The following is a 17,144-nucleotide window of genomic DNA, read 5'->3' as shown; positions in this document are numbered from 1 at the left end:
ATGTCGACCCTGTTTTATTTTCAAGTGGACTTTCTGGTTAGTGTGTTTGTGTTTTGGTACAGGGATTGAACCTAGGGGCGCCTAACCACAGAGCACATCCCCAGTCTTTTTTATTTTTTATTTTGAGAGAGGATCTCACCAACTTGCTTAGACACTTGCCAAGTTGCTGAGGCTGGCTTTGAACTTGCAGCCCTTCTACCTTAGCTGCAGGAGCCACTGGGATTACGGGTGTGCCCCACCTTGCCTGGCCACAAATGGCCTAGAGCACTAGACCTGTCATTGGTCTCCTGGGTAAAGGCTTTCTGGTTCCTGGGGCTACTGTAATGAAGCAGTGTACCAACCCCCAGGGCCTCTCTGTTGAGCCCAGTGTGACCAGGCCCTGCCCTGGGGCTGGGAAGCTGGGAGGCTTGGGAGGCCTCTCATCTCTGGTTGTGTGGTCTTCAGCTTCCAGACACTGAAGAAGAACCAGATGAAAGGACACGATCACTGGGCCCGACTTCGGAAGTACTCCTTGATTCTCCAGAAAGAGAACACCAAGAAATTCACTCCAGGGACTCTCTGAAGAGGCTTCAAATAGGCAGGGTCTCCCCAGCATGCCCTGAAGTAAAAGGACACAGTGACAAAAAGACACAACTCGAGGGTTCTGGACTTGGGGTCTGGGACCTCTTCAGAGCTGGCCAGGGGAAAGGTATATTCTGGAACCTTTGAACACTAAGCCTCTTGTCAGTGCCCTCCAGTGGGCAGATGTGTCACCCAAATAAACAGTGATAGTGTTTCCAGCCTCTAAGTTGCTGTAGTGTGTGTCCCATCATTTCTACCCCACCTAGACTCCAGCAGGGCCCAGCTAGTGGCCCTCCCTGGCCTGGAGAGCCAATTTTCTCAAATGATCAAAACACCAAGCAGCTACTATGTGGCCCTTTCCACCCCTTCTCCTTCCTGTGGACTCCTAACCTTTACAGAACCTTTGAAGGGCTGAGTTATGGCCCCGTGGTAAGGAAATGTCTGCCTCTCTGAGGACACCATGTGATTCCTTGAAGCACTGCAGAAGTTGTTTCAGCCAGCCCTAGAGGCTCACCCAGCCTCGCTGTGGTTGATAAACTGCCCTGGAGGTTGGCTGCCTGCAGGGTTTGTGACTCCCATTCCTTCCTTTGTGCTCCCATTCGCTCCTCACTGGCACAACATCTCTTATGGCGCCAACATTGATTGGTTTAATGTCCCCTGTGTGAAGGGGTCCCCACCTGGGACAATCTGCCCTCTCTCCTTCCCACTAAGGGAATGAAAACACAATGGCAGAAACAGCTCTTTCCAATAATTCTTTCCTCCTCATATCAGGTGTGTGGAAGCTCTTTAGAATGAAGGAGCAGAATTTAGGAGGATGTTCTTGGCCTTACCCAGCACCCAAAGGTGATGAGGAACTGACACTTACTTGGTGTGTGTGTTTACACATAAACCTTAAGTAACCTTGAAAAATGTGGATATTACCATAATCCCCATTTTACAGAGAGGGAAATGGAGACTCAGGTTGCATGACTGAGATCAGCCTGAAACAAGACCTGATGGATTTTTTTCAACAGGAAGTCCAGAAACTCAACTCAAATTACCTTCAACAAAAAAGGAGTTTGTTGGCTAAAATAACTTAAATGTTAAGAGTAATTTTTTGGATTCAGGTGTTTTGTTTTTTATTAATTTTTTTTTCAGTGTTGGGTGATAGGGAACACACAGACATGAGAGGTGAGAACAGGAGGTTAAGGAGATATCCTGTAAACTGGGTTTATCGTGCTGATCCCCACATGTTTTCACTTTTTTTAATGTTTATTTTTTAGATGTAGTTGGACACAATACCTGTGTCTTATTTATTTTTATGTGGTGCTGAGGATCGAATCCAGGGATTCGCACATGCCAGGCAAACGCTGAGCTACCGCTGAGCCACAACCCCAGCCCCCCCACATGCTTTCATTTTTAAAAAAGCAATTTACCTGCAGCCCTGCCTGGGTTAATTTAACAGGATATGTTATATTCCTTAACAAACTACCTGTTATCTACAAGAGAATCACAGGTCTGAAAGCAGACAAGGAGAAAACAGGTTACTTTGAAAGTGGAGATTTTTGTGACCCTTACACAAACCAGATCCCACAACTCAGGGAGATAAAGATAATTTCTCCCTAACCATAAAATCTGTAGGAACAGGTTCCAATTGGAACCAGTCAGCAAGGGCCAAAGTGACTTAGAGTTGTCATGGCAGTGGGGACTTGAAAGTCTGAGGTCATCCTGCTGTCAGTCAAAAGTCAAGAGGTGGGCATGACTCTCTGGAAACTTCCCTGGGATTCCCAATGAAACTAGGGGCAGGAGAGGCATGCCATCTTTCTCTTCTCTGAAAGGGCCACCCCCCTTTCTTGAGTGTCCCCTTTTCCCTTTTCTTATCCCTTCTAGTAAACTCATGCTTGCCACTCTGAGGAATGTGTCAGAAATCTTTCTGGTGTGATCACAAAAACCAATGAGAAAGGACTGCTGGCGGTCTCAACTACCCCGCAGACCCTGACCCTTGCCTTCCAACACTGTGGATGGACCCTCGCACAGAGTAGGCAGACACTCCACCACTGAGCTACATTTCCAGCTCCAAGATCACAAGCTTTTAACTTGAGGTCTATTGAATAAAATGTAAGGGATCAAGACCTTGCATAATAAATTATTACATTTTAATTTTTACTGCCTCTAATCACAATTTAGCATTTCCTCCAATTCTGAACACAGACAACAGACCACACTGAAAACTTCCCTGGGACTCCCAGTGAAACAAGAGGGCAGGAGAGTTATGCCCTCTTTCTACTCTGTGACCTGAGACATTTGTCAGCACTCTCCATATCCTGGATCTGGGCATTAAGAATCTCCCTCTTTCTCTTGGCTCTAATCCCCTTGCAAGCTGGGCCTTCTGCCTGGGTGAGCACCCATGGCACCCATAGTGCATGTTCCTTTCTCAATGGTTCCAGCAAATTCCTGAGCCTGCTCCCCACTGGTCTGTATGTGGTCACATTCCTGAACCATGAGCTACGTTCATCCCTGGAGAGTGAGGTTCCCCACCCCCACCCCAATTAAGGACTGACATAGGGGACAGCTGTCTGATAAAAGGGAAATGACAGAGTGTGAGGGAAGAAGGCCAGAGGGATGCTGAGCAAAGATGGCAGAGGTGCCCTGCCCCAGCAGAGTCGGACTGGGGGAATTCAGCTCTACCCTCTCTGGGGTCACCTGCTGTGACACCAAGCCACCTCTTCTTTCCCTAGTGTGTGTGGGAGAGAGGAAGAAGGGGGAGCTGAGGCATTCACAAGAAACCTATGTACCAGATCCCACAGAGGGATGAGGGAGAAAGAACCAGGGCCTGACCAAGCCTACTCTCTGCTGGGGATCCCCAACTGGGAGACTGGGCTGCTGGGGCTCTAGCCATTCTCAGGGCAGATCACCATCAGATTAAGTAGGCCATGCCAGTGATCCCAAAGGACAGCCTAGCCTCCTGGGTGATAAATCCCCTCAGAAATGTCAAAAACCTGTGCTGGGTATGGTGGTGCACACCTGTAATCCCAGCGGCTCAGGAGGCTGAGGCAGGAGGATCGAAAGTTCAAGGACAGCCTCAGCAACTTAGCTAGGCACTAAGTAACTCAGTGAAACTCTGTCTCTAGATAAAATATAAAAAAGGACTGGGGATGTGGCTCAGTGGTTAAGTGCCCCTGAGTTTACTCCTCAGTACCAAACAAAACACAACAAAACAAACCCAAAACAACTCAGGGGAGCCAGGCTAGGCTGAGACAAGTGCCCAGATGCAAAATTTAAGGAGACACTCGCTCTTGGCACTATGCAAATGCAGGGTCAGAATCTGAGAAGGGTGGAAAAAGTGGTCTCTGGCCTGGCCCTGGGACTTTGCAGTTACATTGGGCTACCTTCCCTCTGCAGCCCTGTGCCTCTCTAGTTCTCCAGGTGAGAGCATTTCAGAATTCCAGCCCACTCCAGAGTCCCCTAGCATGGACTTCATTAGCAGCATGTGACCGGAGATCCAAGGTCTGTTCCAAGGACAACAGGATGTGAGCTTGGCCACCTTCTGGGTGTACCATCCACCTGTCCTGAGGCACATAGTTGCCTTCCGGGCCATTCCAAAGACTAGGTTGGTCCCCCACCCCAATGGCCAAATACTAACTTTGTGTACTTCTGTTTCCTGATCTGCACGACTGGGACAAGCACACATTACCATCTTCACCGGAGGTTCAGTAGCTGAAGTGACTTGAAATCGGGGCTAGATTACAGCCACAGCCTGGCTCCCACAGTTGCTCTGTATGTTTTTCTGCTGTTTCTGATTGTGTAAGCAGTTCTCTCTGGAGGAAGGAGGTGGCGTCAGCCAGCAGTGAGAAGAGAGCCACTGGCCCCTGCCAGGCACCCCCATGGCCATGCTGTCATTCGCCTGCCTGCCTCCCAGCGGGCCTACACCCAAACAGTTCCAGATTGGGGCCCGCTGCCAGGGATTCCGATGAGTTGAGATGCCACTCACTGATAGGGGACAGGCAGACATGAGTGGTGGGAACATGAGGTTAAGGGGATAATTCTATAAAATAGGCCCACTGTGCTGACCCTCCACATGCTTTCCCACTTTTTTTTAATATTTATTTTTTAGTTGTAGTTGGATACAATACCTTTATTTCACTTATTCATTTCTATGTGGTGCTGAGGATCAAACCCAGGGTCTCACACGTGCGAGGCGAGTGCTCTACCGCTGAGCCACAACCCCAGCCCATGCTTTCACCTTTAAAAAGTAATTTATCTGCAGCCCTGCTGGTTTACGTTTATTGAATTTATTAAGTTTCTCAGGAAAGTACCTATTATCTGAAGGAGAAATGCAGGCCCTGAAATCATGCTGATAAGAGGAACACAAGTTACCCTGAAGTGGGTGACTTTTGTGACCCTTACACAGACCAGATCCCACAACTCAAGGAGATAAGGATAATTCCTCCCAACCATAATATCTGTAGGAACAAGTTCCAATTAGAACCAGTCAGCATGGGCCAAAGTGACGTAAAGTTGTCATGGCAGTAGGGATTTGAAAGTCTGAGGTCATCCTGCTGTCAGTCAAAAATCAAGAGGTGGACCTGGGCAGGACTCTCTGGAAACTTCCCTGGGATCCCCATAAAACTAGAGGACAGGAGAGGCATGCCATCTTTCTCCTCTCTGAGAAGACCCATTCTCTCCAGAGTGTCCCCTTTCTTCTTGATCTCTTCCAATAAACTCATGCCTATAACTCTGAAGAACGTGTCTGAAATTTTTCTGAACTGTTTGCAAGAACCCAGGGTGAAGGAGGAGCCTTGTGCTGCCTCAGTTTCCCGGGAATACCCATCATGGTAAACCACTACCTAGAGACAAGTTGGCACTCAGCAGAGGCAGTGCATGCAGGGGTTGAGCACACAGGGGCGGTGTAGTCACACCTGGGTCCCAATCCCAGTGATGCTACTTGGTATCTATAGGGGCCAGGTCGGTCTTCCTTAAGTTGCTCAGCCTTAAAATGGCCCTGGAACTGGGGTATCTCACCTTCCTGGGTGCGGGCCACTCTTGTCCTCACTTAAGGGGTTTCCTCCAGGTGCAGATAGGGCTGGGCCAGGAAGGGGGGAATGAGGCCACCAGAGCAGTGGGAAGTGACCCTTTCTTATCTCCAATCCTAGGTCTAGGCCACTATTAACAGGGACATGTTAATGAAAATTAGCACCCAGGCGCTAATAAACAGTGGGCTGCTCCCGGGCTCAGAGTCAGGGGAGAGGCCCTCTGCAGGGAAGGGGGCTGGCCAATGAGCTCCACTTATCTGTGAAAAGACTTGCTAATAACTTTAATTCCCTATCCTAAACCGCTGGGCCTTTGCCATGTAAATAGATTTTCTAAACTGGGTGGACTCCTGGGGAAAGGAAGATTTCCCACTCCACCCTAGTTAGGGTGCTAGGAGAGGAGTACAGGATAGAGGGGTGGAGATGTAGGAAAGGGGGTGCCAGCAGAGGTGTGAGGTCCCCCTACCTCCATAGGGTTCAGCTTTGGATCCCACTGTCTACAGCCAAAGTAAGCCCCACCTAGGCCGGGACCCCTGAACTACAGAGCAGATGCATTTCTGCCCCTCCTGGCCTAGTCTGGAGAGCTAGGAATGGTTTCTGAGCTGGTTTAAAAGCAAACTCAACAACGATTGAATGCACAATGGATATTATTGGGCAATCAATAGTGTTTTTTGTTTTTTTTTAGTATTGTTTTGTTTTGTTTTGGGGCGGCTGGGGATCAAACCCAGGGCATCAGCTATGAATGAAGTTCTGGTACAGTGACAACATGGATAAACCATGCTCAAAAATAAGCCTGACACAAAAGGCAACATTGTATAACCTTTTTCATATGAAATGTTCAGAATAGGCAAATCCACACAGAAAGGGGATGACTGGTGGTGGCCGGGCGGGGGTGGTGGTGGTGCAGATTGATAATGAATGGGGAGTGGGGCTAATGGGTAGTTTCTTTTTGGAGGTGATGAAAATATTCTAAAATTAGTGGTGATAGTTGCACAGCTCTATGGATATACCAAAACCATTGAATCTTGTACTTTAATGGTGAATTTTGTGGATGTGAATTATATCTCAATAATGTGCCCATAAAAAACATTAAGGCTTGCATTTCAGACTCTTGAAGGGGAGGAGGGGAGACTGGATGTTCATAGTGGCAAAGGCTACATTGCATTGAAACCCCCCAAGCTTGATTGCTCTCTGGACCCACCCACAGGGTCTCCTCTCCCCCACAGTGCTTCCCTAATCTGAATCCCACTGAGTCTGGTTGCTGATCAGCAACCCTGTGGGCCTCTCCTCTCATCCTAGCTAGGCTTCCAGGAACCATGGTTACATAAATTTGGGGCTGGCCCATTGATTTTGCTTCCCCAAGCCACATGAAAGGTAGAAGGGAAAATCCTAGGTCCCACATCAGGAAGCTCCAGCACAAAGACTCAGGCACAATGAAATAACTCCTCAGAGCAGCAATGAATGGAGCTGGCAAAATCCGACCAGGGTGACAGCTCCAACTCCCAAGTCCTATCTCGGTTGGAGTATTGATTCTTCTACAAAATTATAGTTGAGGCATATGTGGTAAAGTAACTGGAGCATCATACATAAGACTGGAGTTGTATTGTTCCAGAGGCATTTTGGTTTTATCTAGTTCCCAACTTCCTTCCACTTTCTTGTAGGAAGCTCCCCACTCCACCCCTTCCAGGCTGACCCATGCAGAATAGATGTGAGCCAGCGTGGCCACAAGGAGGAAGGGGTCTGGGCCTGTGTATCTGAGGGGCCGAAGATAACAAGAAACCTTCACAACTCTCCTCTATCATTCTTTGGAGGGCAGGGAGGGAGTCTTGTGTCCACCCATAAGAAGAACTGCCAAATGACACCAACACAGTTTATTCACAAATAAATAAATACATGCTAGGCAGAGCTCCTGCCTGCTTTAGATCATCTACCCTATGAGTCCTTCCTTCGAGGGAGGGATTGGGAAGGCTCATCCTAGATGAAGACAGGCTCCCACCCCAGGAATGCCATGCCAGATTTGCTGGTCCCTCTTCCAGGAGAGACAGTCCTCTTTAAAGGTCCTGAGGCCAAAAAAAGACTCGGTGTCATTGTACTCCTCAGGCTCAGGCCGGCGGCCACTCCAGGATTGAGAGGGGCATCCAGTTCTCCAGCAGGGTCAGCACTTCGCTGGGAAAGAGCTGCAGGGAGAGAGAGAGAACAATGTAGCCCTCATTACCTGCCGTGGAACACAGCGTCCACGCTCAGGGGTCCACTGTCAGGGAACTTCTGGCGAGGAACAGATCCCTGTCCCCTGCCTGGCCTCTCCCTCCCCTTGCCGCCTGGACACGCAGGACACGCGATGTTGCTCTTGAGAACGAGCAGATGAGGCCAGGCTGTCGCGAGGGTGCGACAGGGTGGCTGGTCCCTGTGGTGGCGTGAGCAGGTGGCACGGACAGTCGGGTCGGGTGGGGTTCGCGAGAAAAGTGATACTAACCGGAGAAGATGGGTTCGGCTCCACTGTCTGCCCTTGCGGGCTGGTCGCCTCGACGCACATAACTGGCGGGGCGCGCGGTTCCGGAGCGGCCCCGGGTGCTGGGCACGCAGGCGGGGACCCCCAGCACGGTCCCTCGCTGGAGGCAGGGTCCGGGTGAGGTCCAGGATCCCGCGTCTGCGCCTGCGTGGAGCTGCCGTCCGAACAGAGCATACAGCCCCGAGGGGACGCCGCGCCCATGCACCGCTGGCGCCGGCACTGCAAGCTGTCCTCGCTGAGGCCCAGGATGGCCGACAGGTGGTCGATGTAGCGAATAGCCAGGCGCAGGGTCTCGATCTTGGTCAGGGTCTGACCCGCCGGCGCAATGGACGGCGGCAGAAAGCGGCGCAGCTCGTGCAGGGCGCGGGCGAGGGTGCGCATGCGCAGCTTCTCGCGTTCGCTAGCGCTCCGCCGCTGCCAGCTGCCCAGGCGCCTACCCGCCGTCGGGGCGCGCGGGGCCGAGCGGACGCACGGGCGGACGCACGGGCGGGCTGGGCTTGGCACGGGACTGCCCTCCGGGGCGCTGCCCCACGAGTCCGGGGACGAGGCAGGGGAACAGCCGCTGCCCCTGTCAGAAGGCGGCAGCGGCCGGGCAGGGGCGCAGTCTGTGGACCTTAACCAGGTTTCGGAGAGCGAGAGGGACGGGCACAGGGAATGGGCCATGACGGCGGAGGCGCGTCTGGGGCTGGCGGCAGCTTTATCCCAAGCCTGAGGTGTGAAGTGGCCCCTTCCAGCGCATCTGCACATCAAAGCTGGCTTGGGGTCTGGAGGGGGCGGGGCCCGCTCTTTGAACCAGCAGAGAGTGGGGCCAAGGTGCTTGCCCCTTAACTGTGCCTGGTTCACCCCACCTGGGCTCTGACTTGGGCCTCCTGCCTGTGACATGCCCCGTGGCTGGTGGTACCCGAGGCGTTGAATAGGCTTGATGCCCACTCCCTGGGCATCTCCGCCGACACCATCACCTCCCCTTGTCTCTCTATCGCCTGCTGCCCTTGTTGTCTTCTATAACCCTTCTCTGCGGATTAAAGGAAAGGGGATGGGGAAGAATCAGAGAACTGAAAGTCCAGTTCCTAGGTTTGAGGCCCACCTTCATCTATTGGGGACCTTGTGCAAATTCTTAATTTTCTTGCATTTTTGATTCCAGTTTGTATAATGGGATCCCCTCAGGATGCACCAGCGGACTGTGGAATAAAGTAGGGACCAAGAGAAGTGGGGCCCTGATTTCCTCCGGAGGTGGGGATAACTGTACTCTCTTCCTCCTCAGAGACAGGCTGGACCTGGATGGCTGTCCCTTGGTGGTGGCTGTCCCTAGGTGGCTGTCCCTTCATAGGGGCACTTTGAAGAAGCAACTGCAAGCAAACCCAGCAAGCTGGCAGAATCAGGGGAGGTTGCAGGACCATTTGAGTAGAGAAGGGGTGAGCCTGCTGCCCCTTCCCCCAGGACACCCCAGCCTGGCAGGATCAGGAGCTTGGTCAGTTGCCACAGCGCCACCGCCACCACTGTCCTATTTTGCTGATGTTCTGCCGCTTTGGAGGAGGTATGATGGGTTTGCCAATGAAACGCGAATGGAAATGGTGCAGAAAAAGCATTTGACAAAATTCAATACCCCTTTGTAATAAAACATTCCAGCAAACTAGGGATGGAGAGGAACTTCCTCAGCCTGATAAAAGGGATCTACAGGGGGCTAGAGCTGTGGCTTCTCAGTAGTGCACTTGCCTGGCATGTGTGAGGCACTGGGTTTGAGTCTCAGTACCATATATAAATAAATAAAGGTCTGTCAACAACTAAAAAAAACATGTTTTAAAAAAGGCATCTACAAAGAACCTACACATAGCATTGTACTAAATAGTGAAAGACTGAAATCTTTCTCCCTAATATGGGGAACAGTGTCTGCTCTTACAACACCACTTCAACATTGTTTTGGTGGAGTGGAGAGTCTAGAAGGAAAGGAAAATAAATTTAATAAATTTATTAAATTTATTTTATTAAATTAAATAAATTTGGAGGGGAAAAAATAAAACCTTCCGTATTTACATATAGTAAGAATGATTGCCCACATAAAAAGTCTCCAAGGATCTACCTTGCCCATCTGTCCCTATGGGTTGAGTTTGCACACTTGTCCTATAGTACTTCATGCATGGCTATCTACTCTCCACCTAGTTAGTACCTGGTGTCTGACAATATGTCTTTGCCTGTTCCTTTAAGAGGAATGGTATCTAGGGTCTGATGCTTTGCATCCTCTATGGCTTCCAGTTCCATGAGACAGATGGGCAAACTAGACTGTAGCAATGAAGGTCAAGTGGCTTGATGCCTATTTCCTGGGCATCTCTGTGGACACCATCCCCTCCCCTTGTCTCTCTGTCTCCTGTTACCCTTGGTATCTTCTACATCCCTCCCCAGCGGTCTGTCACAGCAGGCACAGAATGCTCAGGCCCACAACCACATGGAGGAGAAACAGTATCAACCTCCCTTGGGGAGGAAGAAGGCAAGAGTCCACTCCCTCTGCACAGTTCTGAGGCCCATCCACTTCCTAGGAGTGCCTGGTCCAGGAGGCCCCTCTTTAGCTTGCAGCTGTCAGCAGGGTCTACCCTTTGTGGATCCTGGCAGATGGATGTCTTCCTGGGTCTCTGATCAAAACCTGGCTCTGGAACCCAGAGATTGGGCCTCTTGGATGACACTAGGCTGAGGGAATAGGCAGCTGGGAATTGGCAGTGTGTGGTGTGCTGGGGTGGGAGGGGGTGCAGAGAAAAGACCACGTGGGCTTGAGAGGTGAGATCTCCGTAGGCTCTGAGCACCCTGTTATTCAAGGACTGCCAATCCTCTGAATGTACCCCCCTCAATTATTATGGCCAATAATTGAGAAAATTCAGAGTGGCCCAGCACTCATGTTTTATTGTTTATGTTTATGTAAGAATATAATATGTGTATATAGTCATATCACTAGGTACAGAGGGCATAACAAGTCTCTTTATTAGACTGCCTTTGCAGTTTCCAATGGCCTGCCCCAGAGGAAACTGTCTTAACTAGCTTTTTGTCAACAATGCTTTTACATGAATTTGTATTTTATTAAGCACAAAATCAACTGTACATATTTGGAAAAGAGACCATATGTGTGGGAGGTGCATTTTTTTATGTTGAAAACATAATACTTAAGATTCCTCATCTGAAACCTAATAGTTAACATTAATCCTGGATATGGAGCCATGGAGAGATTTAAAGCAGGAGAGGACACCATGAGTGGAACATGAGAAGACCTCTGGTGTCAAGGCTGAGGAGGATTAAAAAGACAAGGGACAAGGATGAAGGAAACAACCTACCAAGATGGCTGGAGAGGCGGTGGGACAGCAGGTTGGGAAAGGCAGGCAGATGGGAGGGCTCCAGCCCCAACCCCATCCCTGGATCTTCAGCCTTGAGGCTGACAATTTGGAAATGCCACGTGGAGCCCCTCCCTCACCTGTTTCCCCTGGTCTCTGGGAAGCCCCCACAGGGGCCCAGCTGGTGTAGGCTGTGGTCTCCAGGCCTGCTGGAGCCACGTGGGGGGGACAGGGACCCCAACAGAGTAGCCATCAGCCGCCCTCCCTCTTCACTGTCCCCAAGCCTGTCCCTCTCCCCTTTGATCTCCTTATCGTGGCCAGCCTCTCCGGTTGGTTCATTTGGGAGCTGCCCCAGTTAATGAGTTCTCCAGGCGGCAAGGCCCACACGCCCTCCCACTGGGATGGGGCCTTCACACTTCTGGAGGCTGTGTTTTGACAAGTGCCGAGCTCCTGCTCCCCTGGACCCAGCCTACCCTTGCCTGCCAACGTGTAAGGCTGGGAAATGAGGCTCCTGGGCAGCCCCACTGGAGTAGAGGTGAGAGTTCAAGCCTTGGGGGGGGGAGGGCAGGCAGGACAGGTTGGCCCCCTCTTAGCTCGGGTTGCAGCCAGCCTGCTCCTCATGCCCTCATTTCCCAGCCAGCCCTTCTGACATTGGAGTGCTAATCAAAGGTGCTATGTAAATACTCCCCTTGCAGACCTAATCCCAGACCCCACTGGAGCCAGAGACCCCAGGAGAAGGAAGCAGCACTACTCCTGCTGCCAGCCTGCTTAGCACCAGAGGAAGCCCCTAATTTGGGTGTCCTAAATAGCCAGGGATCTTCCTGTCATCACTCCACACCACTCTTTTCAGAGAAGGTTGTCATTTACCAAGTCTCCACCCATGAGCAGTGGAGGCCAATGTGGGTTAGAGTCCCTATCTTCTGTGCCCTGGGGTGAGGGTAGAATCATACTGCACAGAATATGCATGTACACTGTTGTCCTCTGAGCCTGGCACTCTGCTGGGGCTTGGCCAGGTCACTGCTCACACTCACAACATGCTGTGATGTAGGTGTTGTTGTCTTACTTGGCAGTTAAAGAAATAGATGCTCATGTATGAAGACACGAATGGTGTGACTCTGCTTTGTATACAACCAGAGAAATGAAAAATTGTGCTCCATTTGTGTACTATGAATCAAAATACATTCTGCTGCCAGGTATAACAAATTAGAATGAATGAATAAATAAAAGAGATAGATGCTCAGAGAGTATGTCCCATGTCACATAGTAGAGGGGAAGAGCTGGGGTCCATTAGGCAGAAGCCCATGTCCTCCCCATCTCCTTTGGAGGACATAAGTGGCTCCTTTCATCCTGGAGGGATGCTGTGAGGTTGAGGGGGCCCTGGAACCTTCAAGCCCCCAAGAGCACAGAGGCCTTGGGATATAAGAAGAAAATTTTCCAGGCTCAGCCTAGACTTGATGATCCAGAACCCCTGGAGGATAAAGCTTAACCATCTGGGTATAAAAAATAAATTCTCAGGCTGGGGATGTGGCTCAAGCGGTAGCGCGCTCGCCTGGCATGCACGGGTCGCTGGGTTCGATCCTCAGCACCACATAAAAATAAAATAAAATAAAGATGTTGTATCCACCGAAAACTAAAAAATAAATATTAAAAAATTCTCTCTTTAAAAAAATAAAAAATAAAATAAAAATAAAATCTCCCCAGAATTATGGAAGAATAGCAGAAATGGCACTAGGGAGTACCCAGCAGCCCCTAACAGATCCTAAGCCCCCGTCATGGATAGATAAAACAGTACCCAGAATGGTCCTAAGGCCCAGCGACAGAGGCCCACCTTCTTCTCTCCTGCTTGTACCTCCTTCCCATAGCCAAGCCCTCCACCCCAGTGCTCCCAGGGGAGCCCCTTCCAACAAAGATCACCCCCCTCCTCACACCTTTAGCTCTTGGAGCCACTGAGCTGGCAAGCCATATGGAATAGATTATTCTGGATCCATGATAATCTGATTATCTGGCCATGGAGCAGTTGGATGCTCAGCAGTGGATGTGGCAGTCACAGGCATCAGAGGGGTGACAGGAGGGAGGGGGTGGGAAGGGAGGAGAGAGATTTGGCAGATTCCCTGAAAGGCTCAAGAGGAAGTGCCAGAAGCCCTGTGGGTTTGAGGGCTCTGATAATGCCCAGTAAATAGGTAGCACCTCTCAATAGAGCACCACATGTGAGTTCCTACACTTCCTCCAGGTAAGTGGGAGTGAGCCTTAGAGTGAAAAGTGGAGAAACTGAGGCATAAAGGGATTAAGGACTGAAGTAACCCAAAACAAAGATGCAGACATGTAAAGGTGGGGAAACCTTTATCACTCACACCTCAGTTTCTCTAACTGTAAAATGGGGCAGAGACTCCTGTATTTCTTGGAGGAAAACAGCCCAAAGGTTGACCCTAGACTTTCCAAGGTCCTTGCATTCCCAGACAAAGCCAGCAGATGGCGCTGCCCAGCCGCCTGGGAGCTTTGAACCTGCACAGGACAGACCTTCCTCCACTAGACAGGACTTTTTTTTTCTGGAGCTAGGGCCATAACAGAGGCTTGGCCCTACCAGAGAATAAAGGCATCAGGACACTGGTAACTGTGTAGATGACCGGGGGAATGCTGGGGCTGGCTTCAGAAGTGAGTGCAGCTGGGCACAGTGGCGCACACCTGTAATCCCAGCAAGTCTGGAGGTTCAGGCAGGAAAATCACATGTTTGAGGCCAGCCTTAGCAATGTAGGGAGGCTCTAAGCAACTTAGCAATACCCTGTCTTAAAGTAATAAGGGCTGGGGATGTGGCTCAGTGGTAAAGCACCCCTGGGTTAAATCCTCAGCAAAAAAAAAAATGGGTGCAGCTTGGATTGGTGCAGGAATGTTGGACTGTGACCCCCAAATAGGCCACTGGCCCTCTCTGAATCTATTTACTCATTTCATCTATCCACCAGGAAAAACATGCATTTATGTACAGAGAGGGAGCCCAGAGGAAAAGAATGAGAAGAAGCAAGACAGGTTCAGGAGGGTAGGGGCCAAGCAGAGTTTAGCACCCCCCTGACCTACTGCTCTGGGTGCAGTTACTGTAGAAAAGGTCAGAACCCAAGCCAACTGAAACTCTAGGTGGGGGCTGCCCCAGGCTCTGTGCCCTGCCAATTGCTGCATGAGGAATTGCAGGGCCACCTCAGCTGCCAAACTGGGTCAGTGTCCAGCCTGCTTGATTCCTCCTCTCCCTCCCACACCAGCTCCTCCAGAAAAGCATGGATGGAGCTATATCTAGGCAGGGGGCCTGGGTGTCAAGCCTACTCTGTCCCTATCCCTTCTCTCACATACTGCTCACTACAGCACCGTGAGGTGCCAGGAGAGTGGTCTGCCTGGCAGGAGGAAGTGCACAGGGCTGGGTTCCTGGCCTGGGATTCCACACAAAGTTGGTGGGGTAGCTTAGGCCCTCAGCCAGCTGCAGGTCCTCTGTCCCCAGAGCAAAGGTACCTGACATTAAAACCCATAAAATGCAGAGTAAGGATTTGTACGATTGAACTGTAATGTGTGGGCAGGACCTAGGGGAGGAAGGAGCCAGCAGTGTGTGCCTGTGGGTCTTTTGTGAGAGGCGTCCCTGGACAGGCTAGAGAACCCTGGGAAAGGGATGAAGCTCACACTAGTGATGTAACCTTCAGGGACTTATATGCACTCCCCCTTGTTGGCCAAAACTTTGTCATTTGGCTCTCCTGTCTGTACCTCCTTCCCATTAGCCCTAGCCAAGCCCCCCACCCCAGAGCTCCCAGGGGAGCCCCTTCCAACAAAGATCACCCCCCTCCTCACATCTTTAAACAATAGCATATTGAGGCTGGGGATTGGAAAGAGAGACTTTTATCTGTTAGGTTTACATTTTTCACAAGGAGACTGTATTCATGTATTATTAATATGCAGTTTAAAAATATTTTTTCAGGGGCTGGAGTTATGGCTCAGTGGTAGAGTGCTCACCTAGCATGCACGAGGCACTGGGTTCAATCCTCAGCACCACATAGTGTAAAATATATTGTGTCCACCTAAAACTGAAAAAATAAATATTAAAAAAATAATTTTTAAGCAATGGAAAGCTGACAATGCACTTCCCAACTTTTTTCTTTGTCTTTCTTTCTTTTTTTTTTTTTTTATAAGCTTTGGAAACTTTTGTTAAAGAAAAAAAATTGCATAAAAATAATGTAATGTTTTGAACAACCAATAATAAAAATTAAAAAAAACAAAAAATAAATAAATAAAAATGACTTTTAAATATACATATAAGGATGTACCTATGTGGAAAACTAAGGAATTTCAGTATATGCCTTTTGTTAAGTAAACCATTGCCATTGTACTGTGGAGTACCAATCATGACTTAAAAATCTTGTTGCAGAAATACAATCACTGATACAGAAAATACATCAGTGATTTTTTAAAAAACATTTATCTTTTCTTTCTTTCTTTTCTTTTTTTTTTTCATTTTTTTGCAAAACTCTTGTTAATTTTCCACATTTTTATTGGTGCATTATAGTTGTACATAATGATGGGATTTGCTATTACATGATTGTACCTGTGCCCAATATAACAATATAATTTGGTTAATATCACTCCCCAGCACTTCCCCCACTCCTCCCTTCCTTCCTCCACTTGGTCCCTTTGATTTTCATGAGATCCCCAAGGCACCACCCCACTTCTTTTCCTTTTTCATCTCTAGCTTCCATATATGAGAGAAAACACAATATACAACATTTGACCTTCTGAGTTTGGCTTATTTTGCTCAACATAATGGTCTCTAGTTTCATCAATTTTCCTGCAAATGACGTAATTTCGTTTTTCTTTATGGCTGAATAAAATTTCACATTTTCTTTATCCATTCGTCTGGTGATGGCCACCTAGGCTGGTTCCATAGTTTGGCTATTGTGAACTGTGCTGCTATAAATGTAGTTATGCATGTATCAGTATAGTATGATGATTAATATTAGTATTAATTCTTTAGGATAAATACCAAGGAGTGGTATAGCTAGGTCATATGGTGGTTCCATCATTTGGGGAAACTTCATACTGGTTTCCATAGCAGTTGTACTAATTTACAGTCCCATCAACAGTGTAAAAGTGTTCCTTTTTCTCCACATCCTCTCTTCCAACATTATTATTTTTATTTTATTTATTTTTTTTTTTTGGTACCAGGGATTGAATTCAGGGGCACTCGACCACTGAGCCACATCCCCAGCCCTATTTTGTATGTTATTTAGAGACAGGGTCTCACTGAGTTGCCTAGTGCCTCACTTTTGCTGAGGTTGGCTTTGAACCGAGATCCTCCTGCCTCACTGGGATTACAGGCCTGTGCCACTGCACCCAGCTATTATTTGTAGTCTTGATGATTGCCACTCTGACTGGTGTGAGATGAAATCTCAGTGTAGTTTTGATTTATATTCCCCTAATTGCTAATGGTGTTGAACATTTTTTTTCTATATATTTGTTTGGCCATTTGTATTTCTTATTTTGAGAAGTGTCTGTATAATTCATTTGCCCATTTACTAATTGGGCTATTTGATTTTTTGGTGTGAAGTTTTTTTTGAGTTCTTTATACATTCTAGATATTAATACTCTGTCAGAAGAGTAGCCAGCAGATATTTTTTTGCCATTCTGTAGGTTCTCTCTTCAGATTCTTATTTTTTTCCTTTACTGTGCAGAAGCTTTTTAATTCGATGCTTCCCCTTTCATTAACTCTTGGCATTACTTCCTGAACTT

The 17,144-nt window shown here is 48.8% G+C and overlaps 2 protein-coding genes across 8 annotated transcripts in view; one reads left to right on the top strand and one right to left on the bottom strand.

Moving 5' to 3' along the window:
- Wdr93 (WD repeat domain 93) overlaps positions 1 to 775 on the top strand; it is a 46,621-nt gene extending 45,846 nt beyond the window's left edge. For all 7 annotated transcript variants that reach the window (XM_071608627.1, XM_027922274.2, XM_071608630.1 and 4 more), the window contains one exon: positions 445 to 775. In XM_071608627.1, the coding sequence (XP_071464728.1) occupies positions 445 to 562 (118 nt within the window). In that variant the 3' untranslated portion in view covers positions 563 to 775. The remainder of the gene's footprint in view (positions 1 to 444) is intronic.
- Positions 776 to 7,435: 6,660 nt separating this feature from the next.
- Positions 7,436 to 8,742, bottom strand: Mesp1 (mesoderm posterior bHLH transcription factor 1). Its single transcript, XM_027955473.2, has 2 exons — positions 8,044 to 8,742; positions 7,436 to 7,747 (listed from the first exon to the last, which is right to left on the bottom strand). The coding sequence occupies exons 1-2, from the start codon at positions 8,740 to 8,742 to the stop codon at positions 7,673 to 7,675; spliced, it is 774 nt and encodes a 257-aa protein (XP_027811274.2). The 3' UTR covers positions 7,436 to 7,672.
- Between the last annotated feature and the right edge of the window lie 8,402 nt (positions 8,743 to 17,144).

This window comes from Marmota flaviventris, chromosome 2 (assembly GCF_047511675.1).
Source record: "Marmota flaviventris isolate mMarFla1 chromosome 2, mMarFla1.hap1, whole genome shotgun sequence".
In the NCBI taxonomy this organism is placed as follows: domain Eukaryota; kingdom Metazoa; phylum Chordata; class Mammalia; order Rodentia; family Sciuridae; genus Marmota; species Marmota flaviventris.
The sequence above is the reverse complement of the archived record's forward strand: the minus strand, read 5'-3'. Positions and strand labels throughout refer to the sequence as shown.

Excerpts from the sequence above, each read along its gene's own strand:
- Mesp1 (XM_027955473.2), bottom strand. The coding sequence starts at position 8,742 with ATGGCCCATTCCCTGTGCCCGTCCCTCTCGCTCTCCGAAACCTGGTTA. Across the intron at positions 7,748-8,043 it reads AGCCGAACCCATCTTCTCCG|CTCTTTCCCAGCGAAGTGCT; the intron begins GTTAGTATCACT and ends CTCTCCCTGCAG.